Raw genomic sequence first — 14211 nt, 5'->3', positions numbered from 1 at the left:
TTTGTAGCAATCCTATGCAGGTTTTCCTACTGTACAGAGCAGATACTTTTCCATGGAAATAGAAGAACAGAAGAGTCAAGAAACTTGTCCAAGTTCACCATGCTACCGATGGAGCTGGGACTACAGCCCAGATCCTCTGAGTCCTAATCTGACAATCCTCTACTCCCTCACATGGCCCCTCTATCTATGTAGATGGCTCTTTTACTTTGCCATCCAGATCTCAACTTGGATGTTGTCTCATCAAAGAGGCTTTCCATGACTACTCAATATCAAGTACACTTGTTGAAAATGAATGAAAATATTGCAGGAGGAATCCAAACTACCAGGCAGGGCCTGAGGAACAGGACATTGGGTTGGATCTATAGGACATATTCATAAGGCATTTTTATTGCTTCACTACCTCCCATACCACACCACTGTGATTGTACAGATAGCAAGCCAATGGGACCATTTCCTGACATACAAGATGAGAGGAAAGAGTACCCCAGGTTTTAAAACAAATATGGATTTAATGCAAAGACCCTGTGATGGGAACTCGTTTGGCACGTTTGAGAAAGAGAGAAAATGTCAATGAAGCTGGAGTAGAAAAGGTGAAGGGAGAAGGAGAGGAAGAAAGATCAGCAAGGCCAGCAGGGTCCAAAATATAAAAGAAAAGTATGGAGCTTAAGTTTTATTCTATGAATAATTTGAACCCTGAAGAAGTTTTTCAAAGGAGCACATGACCTGAATTAGGTTTTTAAAAAATAACCCTGCCTCCTGCATGAGGGGTAGACTGTGGTGAAGCATGAGAAAATCGGAAGAAGAGAAGGGCACTACAAGACCTTTTCTTGGGACACCTGGGTGGCTCAGTGATTGAGCATCTGCCTTTGGCCCAGGTTGTAATTCCTGGGATCAAGTCTCACGTCGGATTCCCCACAGAGAGCCTGCTTCTCCCTCTGCCTATCTCTCTGCCTCTCTCTGTGTGTGTGTGTGTGTGTGTGTGTTTCATGAATAAATGGATAAAACCTTAAAGAAAAAAGACCTCTTCTTTATAGAGAAAAAAAATTGAAGAAGAGAGATAGGGGAAGAGGCTATTACAGTTGATGAATAATGGTGTTTTGGACTTGGGTGGTTGTGGTGGACATGGAGAGAAATATATAAATTTAAAATATGTTTTGGAGAGTGGCTGCACCAGTTCACATTCCCACCAACAGTGTAAGAGGGTTCCCTTTTCTCCGCATCCTCTCCAACATTTGTGGTTTCCTGCCTTGTTAATTTTCCCCATTCTCACTGGTGTGTGTGGGAAATATCAGAAAGGGAGACAGAACGTAAAGACTGCTAACTCTGGGAAACGAACTAGGGGTGGTAGAAGGGGAGAAGGGCGGGGGGTGGGAGTGAATGGGTGACGGGCACTGGGTGTTATTCTGTATGTTAGTAAATTGAACACCAATAAAAAATAAATAAATAAATAAAGTATAAAAAAAAATAAAAATAAAATATGTTTTGGAGTAGAATTGACAGGACTTGATGATAGATGGAAGCTAAGGGTAGTGAGGGACAGATAAACCAATGAGAACTTGATTTTAAAGCTTTGATAATGAGATTGGTGGTACGAGTGTTTATTGATAAGGAGAAAACCAGAGGAGATACAGATTTAGAGATAGCAATTGAGAGATCGAGTGGTGATCCATTTAATATGACTATTAGACATCTTATCCAGGAGGAAATAAGTGTAAGCAGCTGGATGCATGAGACTGAAATCCAGACAGAGGTCAACACTGAAGAAATAGATTTACACACATAATCATATAGATGGTATTTAAAGCTAGATATGAGATTGTCAAGGGAGACCTGGTATCTAGAGAAGAGAAAAGGGGCCAAAGACCAAAACCAAGGGTACTCCAGCATTTAGATGTCAAACAACAGAGGAGGATCAATCAAAGAACACTGAGAGGGAAGAGATTCAGGAAAATGCACTATTATGAAAGCCAAGAGAAGAAAGTTGGTCGCCCACAACTTATTACATATAAAAAAATAAAGCCATACTGTGGCCTATAAGTGGATCTTTTGTGAATAAATTAGCATGTCATATCTCAGTACCAGCTTAACCCTAAGCAAAAATGGCAAAATGAATTTCCTACCTGGAAAACCAAGAAAAATAGTTGGCCTAAAATGACTCCCCCAACATATTGCTTAGCAATGAAATCTAACCAAATATAGTCATTTGTTTTCTATCCTTGACACTTTAACTATAAAAACATACTATATTACTAAAAAATATATATGTTAAGAAAAACACCATGGCAAAAACTAAATGATTATGTCAATAGTTGTAAAAAAAAAAAAAAAAAAAAAAAAAAAAAAAAAAAAAAGCTTTTGACAAAATCCAGTACCCTCTCATGAAAAAAACATTCAACAAACTAAGATTGGAAGAGAATTTCTTCAACCTGATACAGGCTATTTATGAAACACTCAAAACTAACATCATATGTAATGGTGAAAGACCTAATGCTTTCCCCATAAGATCTGAAACAAGGCAATGATGTCCACTCTCACAACATCAAAAAACATTGTAATGGAAATTGTACACAGGGCACTTACTCAAGAAAAAGAAATAAAAGGCAACTAGATTGGAAAGGGAAGTAAAGTAAAAGATCTCTGTTCACAGATGATATCATTCTGTACATAGAAAATCCTAAGGAATCCACTAAAGAACTATTAGAACTAATAGACATTCAGGAAGTTTGTACAATATAAAATCCATGTTCAAAAATCAATTCTATTTCCATACATTAGCAATAGACAAGCTAAAATGAAATTAAGAAAATACCATTTTAACAGCATCTAAAAAAATAAAATACTTAGTAATAAATTTAACAAGAGTACAAAATACATGCACTGAGGACTACAAAATATTGTCAAAAGAATCCAAAGATCCAAATAAATGAAAAGACATCCCGAGTTCATGGATTGGAAAACGTAATATTGTTAAGATAGCAATTCTCCTCAAATTTATCTACAGATTTAATATAATTTTTATCAATATCCCAGCTGTCTTTTTTTCAGAAATTGAGAGTTCACATGAAAATATACAAGACCCAGAATAAGCAAAATAAGTTGGAGGACTCACAGTTCCCAATTTCAAAGCTTATTACATAGCTACTGTAATCAAGATGGTGCGATGATGGCATAATGGTAGATATATAGACCGAAAGAACAGAAAAGAAAGTCCAAAAATAAACCCTTATATGTATGGACAATTGATTTTCAACAGGACAGCAGGATGAGTTAGTGGGGGGAGGGAAGTGGGAAGTAGTCTGTTCAATGAATGATCCTGGACAACAAATAAACATTAAAAGAATCGAGTCAGACCCTTACTTCACATCATACACAAAAATTAATTCAAAATGGATCATAGACCTGATTACAAGAGTTAACACTATAAAACTCTTAAAATAAAAAATAGGAATGAATCTTCATGATCTCAGATTCAGCAATGGTTTCTTACACACGACACCAAAAGCCCAAGCAACAATAACAACAAAAAACAATACAGTGGACTTCATGAAAATTAAAACTTCTACACTTTAAAGGATCTCAATAAGAAAGTGACAAGTCAACCCACGGAGTGGGAGAAAATATTTGCAAATATATCTAATCAAGGACTTGTATCTAAAATATATAAAGAATTCTTACAACTCCTCAATAAAAAGACAATCTGATTAAAAAGGGGGCAAAAGACTTGAATAGACATTTCTCTAAAGACGATGATGATGAAACATCAATATCATTTGTCATTAGAAATATGACTAATTTCATGCAAATCCAAGCCATGTGAGATACCACACCCCACCCACTAGAATGGTTATATTCAAACACAGTCAATAACAAGTGTCATCAAAGATGTGGAGAAATTGTGGCCTTCATATATTGATGATGGGAATATAAAATGATGCACCTGCTTTCTAAAACAATCTGGTAGATCCTTGAATGGTGAAACAGAGAGTTACTTTATGACTCAACAATGCCAGTCTTAGGTATATATCCAAGAAAATAAAAAACATTTTCCACACAACAACTCTACAATGATTGTCCAGTGAAGTATTATTTATAATAGCCAAAAAGTGCAAAGATCCCAAAGTCCATCAACTGATAAATGGATAAATAAAACATGGTATAGCCATTTAAAGGAGTATAATTTAGCAATGAAATGAAATGAAGCATTGGTACAGCTACAACCTAAATAAACTGTGAAAACATAATGCTCATTGAAAGGAGCCAGTCACAAGAGATCACACATTAGATGAAATGTCCAGAATGGGCAAATCCATAGACAGAAAATACATTGGTGGTAGCCTGGGGTTGGAAAAGATGGGAAGATTGAGGAATATGACTAAGCAATCAGGTTTCTTTTCAAGGTATTGAAAATATTCTGAAATTTATTGTGATGATGGACATACAGCTCTGTGAATATACTAAAAGCCCTTGAATTATATACTTTGAATGGGTGAATTTTATGGCATCTGAATTATATCTGAATAGACCTGTTACAAAAAGAATGCGATTGTACCTTTTAACAATGAAAAGAATTGAATACTAGGATAGTGTATTATGAGATTGGTCTAAGAAAAAAAATTGTTTCAGTGCAGTGTTGTTGAAAAAACATTGGGTTTAGCAGTCAGTTGTGTGCCTAAATGCCACCTGTACAGTTGACTTGTTATGACTCAGACTGAAATGATACATGCAAAATCTCCACTGTAATTCCTAGTACAAGAAAGGAAGGAAGGAATTGTTTCAATTGGAATGGTGAAGTCAAAAGACCAGAACAGACATTGAAAGGATGTAAAGTAATGGTGTTTATAGCTTGATCTGGAATAAGTAGTCTAATAGAACAAAATAATGCATGCGTGTGTGTGTGTATAACTAGACATAAAATAATACTGTTACGAAAACTTGTGTGTAACTAAAATATTTGAAAATTTTTTTTAATTTTTATTTATTTGTGATAGTCACAGAGAGAGAGAGAGAATGAGGCAGAGACACAGGCAGAGGGAGAAGCAGGTTCCATGCACCGGGAGCCCGACGTGGGATTCGATCCCGGGTCTCCAGGATCGCGCCCTGGGCCAAAGGCAGGCGCCAAACCGCTACGCCACCCAGGGATCCCAAAATATTTGAAATTTAATGGTCACTTCATTTTGGTAGTAGTAATAGAAAAAAAAGAATTTGAATAATCCTTTATACATTATTATCATAGAATTTAGCTAAGTAATGACAAAAGAAACTTCTTTTTAGATTTTCCTACTCAAGTGCTAACTTCAGCTGTTTTCTTGAAAATAAAATTTTACACTACTTTCAAAATTTAAATAGAGCCTAAATTTCTCTTTGTAGTAGCACTACAAAAAAATAGAATTGCAGAGAAAAGCAGTAGTTAATTCAGGTCTCCAAAAACTCTTTTCTCAATTTTCTGAAGGCAATCAAAAGATAATAAAATGAAATCTTTGTGGAAAAGGAAAATAAAAATCTGAGGGCTTAAGAGAAAGTTCCCAGAAAAAAAATTTGTAACCTGAAGGAAATGCAGTATACAGAATGCAATATCATTTCCTCTGTCCTTTTTCAGTGTGAGTACTAGAATAAAAAGTTTGTACATTAATGGTGAATATATCCTGTTTTTTATCTGCTACTCTGAGCCGTATGAGATAAGCACAAACTGGAGAAAGGACAATAACTTATGATCCAATAAAATACTACAATTTAAAATTAGACACAATGTACAAATTCTGATGAGAAAAAATCAAAATTAAGAGTTGAAGAATTGGGATCCCTGGGTGGCGCAGCGGTTTAGCGCCTGCCTTTGGCCCAGGGCGCGATCCTGGAGACCCGGGATCGAATCCCATGTCGGGCTCCCGGTGCATGGAGCCTGCTTCTCCCTCTGCCTGTGTCTCTGCCTCTCTCTCTCTCTCTGTGACTATCATAAATAAATAAAAATTAAAAAAAAAAAGAGTTGAAGAATTAAGATGAAATAAAACTATGCAGTGTTAGGCACAGTTCATATTTTGAATTAATTCACCTGCATTCTGTTTCACAAAAAAATTCTTTATCACTTCACTGAAGATAATGCTGTGATAAAATATTAAGTGGTGATAATAAATACTCTACCTTTGAGATCTTCCACTGTTTCCTGGGCCGGCAACTCCTAAATAAATGGAAGAACAAAAATCAATATATGACTCAGCTCAGTGCCCATCTCCAGGCAGTCAGCAGACATGGAGCAGCAGCTACTAGTTTTCCAAATGGCACATGGGGAAGAGACTACACAGTGTCCATGCTGCAAAAGTTTCTAATAAAATGGATAGCAAAAATAAATACAAAATATAGGTACATGTAGATATTCAAGCAAGACCACTGTACTGTGATTAAAGGGTGTTTGATAATTAAGAAAGTAAAAAGGAGAGAGAAGAATGTGCTATTTTGTACTGCCCAATAAGGTTAATCTAGAGCAAAGGGGATTTATTGACTTCCCAGGAGAGAGGTGTGATTTAATGTCGAGTGGCGCCATTGATTCCAGGGGAAGACATGGCAAATATGGTGAATTAATGACAGACAGGGTGGGGGCTGTCAAGATCTGCTGATAGGTTCTTTTGGCCAGAGTGGCAGGCAGCTGGCAGAGGAGGGGCGGGGAGGAGCTGCTTCCAGCACACGACTGGTGTTTATCTCATGGTTCAAGGACTCCCCTGGGGTCACTACACACTGTGAGATGTGGTACACCACAAGCACAAGGGCAGTATTGCTACCCTTGCATGTTCCCATTCTAGACGGGATCAACACTACACAACAAGTACAGAATGAAAGAGAAAAACACACTGACCAGTGGCCCAGATGAGTGATGAGAGTTTAAACTTTGCCCTCTGGAGCTGCAGCGGAGGGGAGGTGTGGAGAGGTTTCGATGAGGCTCTTCTTTTTTGCCATTGTTAATCTGTCTGTTATTGCTAATGTATGTAAAAAACACAAAAGCAGTGATGTTATCAAATAGAACTATGCCTTCAATTCATCCCAAACCAATTCCTTTCCCCAGATTCTATTTTGTAATATTCACTGTATACAGATTTTGTTCTTAAGGGAGAATAATAAATATTGCTTTAAAATAAGACATGCCCTCTTACGGAGCTCTCAGAAATAAGGGCAAGAATAGTGACAATGACACTCAAGATCACTTTTAATATTTCAGTTCTGTGCAATGTATTACTTCTATATTAACAAACATAAATGTTCTTTTTGAAAATACTGTGGCATGAACTAAGCACTTAAATGACAAGATAAAAATGCTAAAATAAAATATTTTGCTGCTAGGCCTAATGCAAATGAACTCCAGAGCATGGTATGAGATCACATTAATAGTTAAACTATCTTGATTATCAATATCAATTTTATACTTAAGTGTATGCTTCAGTAGAAAAAAATATACATATTTGGGTCTGCCTATGCTTGTGTATTTTCATAAACAAAATTTTTCATAAACAAAATTTAACCAAAACTAAAACATTTAAATTATGAACTGACACATTACAAGAAACATTACCTTGGGATTTTGTGATTAGTTATATGTTCCTTGTTGGCCTCTTTGTCTTTATTTAGTTTTTCTTTCTTTCTGGAGGGCCTCTGCTGAATTACTTCTCCTTTATCAAACATGAGGTGTAGGCGATAACTGACCAATTTGATTATTGTGAAGAATACAGTCACTGAACTGCAGTAAAAAAATGCAGTGATAGCATTTGGAGGAAAAGCCTAAAGAAGATAAAAGAAAGAAAAACTTCATTCATTTGCAGGATTATCTTTTGTTTTTCAGTCTAAAAGCATTGTTGGACTACTCACTGAATACAAATTGGGCAAGATTTCAAATTTTATTGGCTTTACAACTTTTCCTGGTTGTGATACCTGAGAAGAAAGAGCTGCTATCTTTTTATCTTTTTAAAAAAATCTTTTTTGTTTCTCAGATTCTGGTACTAGTTGCATTGGAGATCAACATTTCATTTGCAGGCAGTAGCCCCACAGAACAAAAGGTGTTTTATAGTGAGCCTTTCCATGTTCTATTAGTTCTTTTCTATAGCCTGATCTGACCTTCCTGCATATCTGCTTGTAGCAAAGCCAGGAGAAAGGCCTTTGAGATTCTGTTTCTGTCAACAAAACACAAAAAGCCTTGTTTAGAACAGAGGAAAGAAGGAAAGAGAAAGGTTAATGTAATATCCCCTCCCTTCCCCCTCCCTTCCTTCCTTTCTTTCTTCCTTTCTCCCTCCCTCCTTTCCTTCTTCTTTCCTTCTTTCCTCCCCCCCCTTCCTTCCTTGTTTCCTTCCTACTACCCAACAGGAGAGTAGGGAAGGAAAGAAGGAAGGAAGGAATATTCTGTTGGGTTAACACCATCAAGCCACGTATTTCCCTAGTGGTTTGACGGAGGCAAGGGGCCACAAAAAGGTACACTGCTTCTAAAAGGAAGAAGGATATGGACATTAGTGTAGAAGGATCTGAGCATAGATATCATGGTGAAGGGCAGTTCAATTCTGTCCAATCCTCTCAAGAAACAAAAAGAATCACTGGGATCCATGCAATTGTCCCACTCTATAGGATCCCCCACATACCTTCCTAGTTCTCTCCCAGGACCATGGATGATTATAGGTTCTCTAGTCCTTCCTAAACTAATTTCTTATCTTTGGAGATTAAAATAGATCACAGTGTCTCAAGATTATATAAAAGACAGCCTCCATAAAAAGCAAGATCCTTTTATCAATGCACATCGCTGAAGGATCTCAAGAAATCCAGTGATAAGTATAGACTCTCCTTTGACCTGGAACCTGCTAGGCCTGTAGACAACATGGCCCAGTCCAAGTCTGCTCCCAAGTAGCCTGTGCAAATGCCACAGTCCCATGATAATCCATCATCTAGGTAAGATCATTCCAAAAACAACATAGCCAAAAAAAAGAATAAAGAAAGAGAAAAACTTTTAACAAGTAAAGCTGAAATGAATTTTCATCATCACTCAATTGCTTTTACTTTATGGGGAAAAGGTCCACATATAAATATAAATTAATAAGTGAATGAAAGATTTATTAAATAAAATAGATGATAGATTAGATAGACAGATAGATAGATAGAAGAGAGGGGGAGAGAGAGAGAGAAATAAAGTCGGGTTACCTACCTGGAAGCAGATAAGTTTCCCATTTACACACATACCTCCTGATGAGAAGCTATGATGAACTTCAAGCAATACGAAGAGAAATTAAAAGAGAAAGAGCGATAGGGGTCACAGTCTCCAATGTTTTTCCTTTTTTCTTTTTTTAAGATTTTATTTATTCATTCATGAGAGAGAGAGAGAGGCAGAGACACAGGCAGAGGGAGAATGGCTCCACACAGGGAGCGCGATGTGGGACTAGATCCTGTGTCTTCAGGATCAGGCCCTGGGCTGAAGGCGGCGCTAAACCGTTGAGCCACCCAGGCTGCCCTCCAGTGCTTTTTCTTAACATGTCTGCATATTTCAGGTCTAAAAATACTTAGGGTAAAGCTAGAGAATGAGTTTGAAGAAACTAATACAGGAAGAATAAAACCCAGAAAATGTCCTGAGAATAAATTAGCACACTATCATATACAAATTATATTCAAAAGTTGTTTAAATTATAATACAATTTGCAATTCATAGTACTCTGATTAGCAGAGACCACGAGAAATGTGTTCACAGCGTCTCTTCCAGTCAGGCCAGGGCCATGTGACTACTTTTGGCCAAAGGACCAAGAGGGGAAATGGCTGGTGTTACTTCTAAGCTGAGATAGTTAGGAGGTAGGTGCCTCCTCCATCCCACTGTTCTCTTTAGTTGACAATCTCAGAGGCTGTGTTTCTTAGATATCCATTTGCAAGATGACAGAACTTCCTTCAGCCTGGGTATCTAGGTGACTCTGGGACAAGGCCCTTACAGACCTGAGAGGCACATGTACTAGAAGTGAGAAAAAAAAATCCTTTGACTCATTAAACCACTGAAATTCAGGGCTTTGCCTGCTGTGGCAGCCAGCACTGATTAACCTAATATGGGGGGTTCCATTTTCATGAGGAAGCTTCCATTCAAATTATAGGTATTGAGAAGAGAATACCAAGGAAGGTGAGAGAGAAAAGACTACATATGGATACTGGGATAATTCATTTTGAAAAAAAAAGTACTATTTTTCAGTTTACTCTCATAAATATGGATTATAGGATTGGCTTGGTAGTGTTTAAATGAAGAGAAAGCAAGAAATTATGAGGTTTAGTATCTAGTTTGCAACCCACACAAGAAAAGGTCCTTGCCTCATCTTTATGAAGGTCTACTGGGACTTTGTCACATCCCCAGAAAGCCCACAGACCTTACCAGGCCATAGTGAAAGACAGTGATTTTACTGAAAATTTCCAGGGAGAGAGGAAAAATTTTACAACATGCTACAGATGGCACATTATTCCTCCCAAAATTCCCTGATCTCACTTAAAGCCTCTTCCTTCAGAAGACCCTGCAAATAGAATCTAGAATCCTCCCAAATATCCCTTTTTAAATGCCCTGTAATTAATCTCAGCTCAGACTCCTCCAATTTCCAGGGACATCACTGAAAATTACTTTCAAGGCCATTTTACTGCTGACATCATTATGCTCAGTCAACAAAAGATCCCCAGCTTCTAGCATTTTCTGTTCTTGTAAGTATGATTGCAAGGAGAGGAGGAGAATTTGGGAAGAAATGTGTTGTGGATGAGCAGTTTTTAATTGACTTTTAACTTATATAACAGATTTCCCTCAACTCCCACCCTATATTAGGTATATTCAGATTCTGAATACAGGTTTATTTGTTACAAGGGAACTCACAATATTTTCTTTGTTTCCATGAACTTATCATTTTAACACATTCTAATGAACAATAAGAGACAATATTTTTCAAAATTATATCCTTGTCCATAGAAATGCTTTATGTTGTTCTCTGACATATTATTAAGATAACTAGTGGGATCCCTGGGTGGCACAGCGGTTTGGTGCCTACCTTTGGCCCAGGGCGCGATCCTGGAGACCCGGGATCGAATCCCACGTCGGGCTCCTGGTGCATGGACCTTGCTTCTCCCTCTGCCTATGTCTCTGCCTCTCTCTCTGTGTGTGTGACTATCATAAATAAATAAAAACTTAAAAAAAAAAAAAGATAACTAGTATAAGGGGATCCATGGATGGCTCAGCGGTTTAGTGCCTGCCTTCAGCCCAGGGCATGATCCTGGAGTTCCAGGATCGAGTCCTGCTCAGATTCCCTGGATGGAACCTGCTTCTCCCTCTGCCTGTGTCTCTGCCTCTCTCTCTCTCTCCCTCTGTGTGTGTGTGTGTGTGTGTCATGAATAAATAAAATCTTTAAAAAATATATAACTAGTAAAATAACTCATTTCACCAAACTTTTTCTGATAAAATTTCAAGAAAAACAACATGCTGTTATCAACTAAGCAATTACAAATAGTCATTTGCACTTCTCACAAAACTAGATTTCTTGGGATTTGGCGCCATCTAGAAGTATCTGTGTGAACAACTAAATCCCCTACAGTCCCCTCAGGTGGAACCTACCTCTGTTCCTTGAGGTTCATAGCTCAGCCTCTCTCATAGAGTGTATGCCCTCTTTTAAATATGTTTATTGTGGTAAAATATATATAACATTAAAATTTACCATTTTAACCATCTTTAAGTGTGCAGTTCAATGGCAGTCAGTACATTCACATTGTTGTGCAACCATCACCACTATCCATCTCTGGAACTTCTTTATCCTCCAATCTGAAAATTTAAACCCATTAAAATAATAACTCCCCATTTCCTTCTCCCCCAGCCCCTGGCAACCAATATTCTATTTTCTGTCTCTAAGAATCTGATTCTTCTGGGTACTTTATATCATTGGAATCATACAATATTTGTCCTTTGGTAACTTGATTATTTCCCTTCCTATAATGTTCTCAGGGTCCAGCTATATTGTAGCATGGGTCAGATTTTCTTTACTTTATAAGGCTAAATAATGTTGCATTCACTTGTTACATATTTTGTTTAACCATTCATCTGTTGATGGACACTTGGATTGTTTTCACAGTTCAGTTATTGTGAATAGTGCTGCTACGAACATGAGTGTGCAAAGATCTCTTCAAGACTCTGCTTTTAATCCTTTTGGATACATATCCAGAAGTGGAATTGCTGGATAAACTAGCAATTCTATGTTTAATTGTTTGAGGAACCTCCATACTGTTTTCTGTACTAGCTGTGCCATTTTATACCACTCTGGTTTTTAACTTTAGGCTAATGGGTTATTACTGTCCATCTCTTGAGTAGCCTAGAGAGATCAATAATCTAACTAAGTGAGTGCTATCTATAATAATGCTGGTGTTCAGTGAGAATAAACCACTTCTGAGGGTTTCCACGTGCAGACATAAAGAAAAGCACTCTTGGGGGTTCAACTTTTATCAATGTGTATTTCATAAAGGTACTTCATCAATCTACTTTCACAAACTAATTTTGAAGAAGCCTTCTGGAAGTTATTTTTTTCATCTTAAAAATGAGGAAGCTGAAACACAAGTGAGTCATACTTCCAAAGTTGATAAGTACATGTGTCTCCTCTCACCTGGAAGCTACTTACCTAGCCATTTCAATGACCTGACAGAGAACCAAGGACTAGGAAGAAAATATTTTTGAAATGTCTTCTGGGCAGTCAAGGCACACCACTGTTATAGAGAAACTCCTCTCCACTCCTATGGTTTCTGTAGGGAAGGGAACTGTTCCCTCTACATGCTGACCTCTTTGTGCTTCTGGCTCTTTCCTCAGGGATTTTTGACCAGTATTTTGGGGAAGCAGGAATTGGGCATGCCATCTCTCCTGTCTCAGGACCCAACTCTGATCGAGGTGGTGTGTGTCTGTGCAGCATCTCTCCATACTACAAGGTTCCAGCATCTGTCCTAAGTCAGAGAGGCTCAATGCTTTCCACACTGCCCCTGAATAGCTAGATAAGGTTCCATGACTCTGGGGTTCATGTTTAGGAAGTTCACCTACCTGCAGATATAACACACTTCCAAATAATAACTAAATTTGCAATAAAGGTGATACCTGAACTCCATCTGTTTGATTACTGCCTCCTTCAAGTAGCTCAGAAAAAGGAGGTGCTATTTACTGGACTGCCAAGTCTATGTATGAAGGTTATGACCTTGAGATTACTTAGAGCATCAGCTGGAAGCTTTGTGCTCTTACTCTAGGCATAATTTACTTATGTGGCACAAAATATGCCTAATGGTATCCTAGCCCATAGCAGGAATTAGAAGGAGAAATGATGAATAAATAGAAGTAACCACAATAATGTAACAAGACATGCCTAATGACAGTGTAAATAGTGTTGGAAAAGTACCAAAAAAAAAATGAAAAAGCAAGTCACTTATGTAATCACTTTCTGAAACACACTCTTCAGCTATCTCTGAGGACATCACTACAAAAACATAAGATATGTAGGAGTACAAAGAAAATGTTCAATGATATTCAATATACAATCAGAGAATGCAGGGAAATGTAAAACTATCAATGTGGTTAAAGCAAATTGAATTTTCATGCTTTAAGGTTAAGATTCAAGTAATTTAGAAAATGTTTTTACTCAGAGTACGTGGCTTAACGAATAAGGCATCATTAATCTGCTAAACATAACACTTTTGTTGTTTCTGACATTTATGCACCATCAAGGAGTGTTCAGCTGGTTCTTCTGTGTGCCAGCATTTTCTCTCTGGCTGTGAGGAACTGCCCAGTGTGGGTATCTGTGTCATCTGGGGCAGAAACAGGCTTTGGAACCTCCTCGTTCAAATCTCCGGAAGCCTAACCAGCTCACGGCTATTAGAAGATCCTAGGTTAGAGCAGGCCGGGTGGCTCAGAGATTTAGTGCCGCCTTCAGCCCAGGGCTTGATCCTGGAGACCCAGGATCAAGCCCCACGTTGGGCTTCCTGCATTGAGCCTGCCTCTCCCTCTGCCTGTGTCTCTGCTGTGCCTCTCACAAATAAATAGATAAAATCTTAAAAAAAAAAAAAAAAAAAAAAGAAGATCCTAGGTTATTCTAAAAAGACAGGGTACAGACTCAACAACTGAGTTGCTTTATTTGCTTCAGAGGTAAGAGAGATCCCCTCTTGTTCATGATTTAGTCAAATTAGGAGAGAAGAGCTTTGTCCATCTGACTATCCATTCCTCAT

General features: G+C 37.8%; 1 protein-coding gene across 2 annotated transcripts in view; it reads right to left on the bottom strand.

Moving 5' to 3' along the window:
- The window catches only part of PCNX2 (pecanex 2), a 289788-nt gene that overhangs the window by 251932 nt on the left and 23645 nt on the right, over window positions 1-14211 (bottom strand). For both annotated transcript variants that reach the window (XM_038533888.1, XM_038533889.1), the window contains exons 2-4: window positions 7556-7761; window positions 6845-6965; window positions 6136-6172 (exon numbers count right to left, since the gene is read on the bottom strand). In XM_038533888.1, coding sequence (XP_038389816.1) covers window positions 6136-6172; window positions 6845-6965; window positions 7556-7761 — 364 coding nt within the window. The remainder of the gene's footprint in view (window positions 1-6135; window positions 6173-6844; window positions 6966-7555; window positions 7762-14211) is intronic.

This window comes from Canis lupus, chromosome 4, assembly GCF_011100685.1.
Source record: "Canis lupus familiaris isolate Mischka breed German Shepherd chromosome 4, alternate assembly UU_Cfam_GSD_1.0, whole genome shotgun sequence".
NCBI lineage: Eukaryota > Metazoa > Chordata > Mammalia > Carnivora > Canidae > Canis > Canis lupus.
This window is presented reverse-complemented; position numbering and strand designations above follow the sequence as displayed.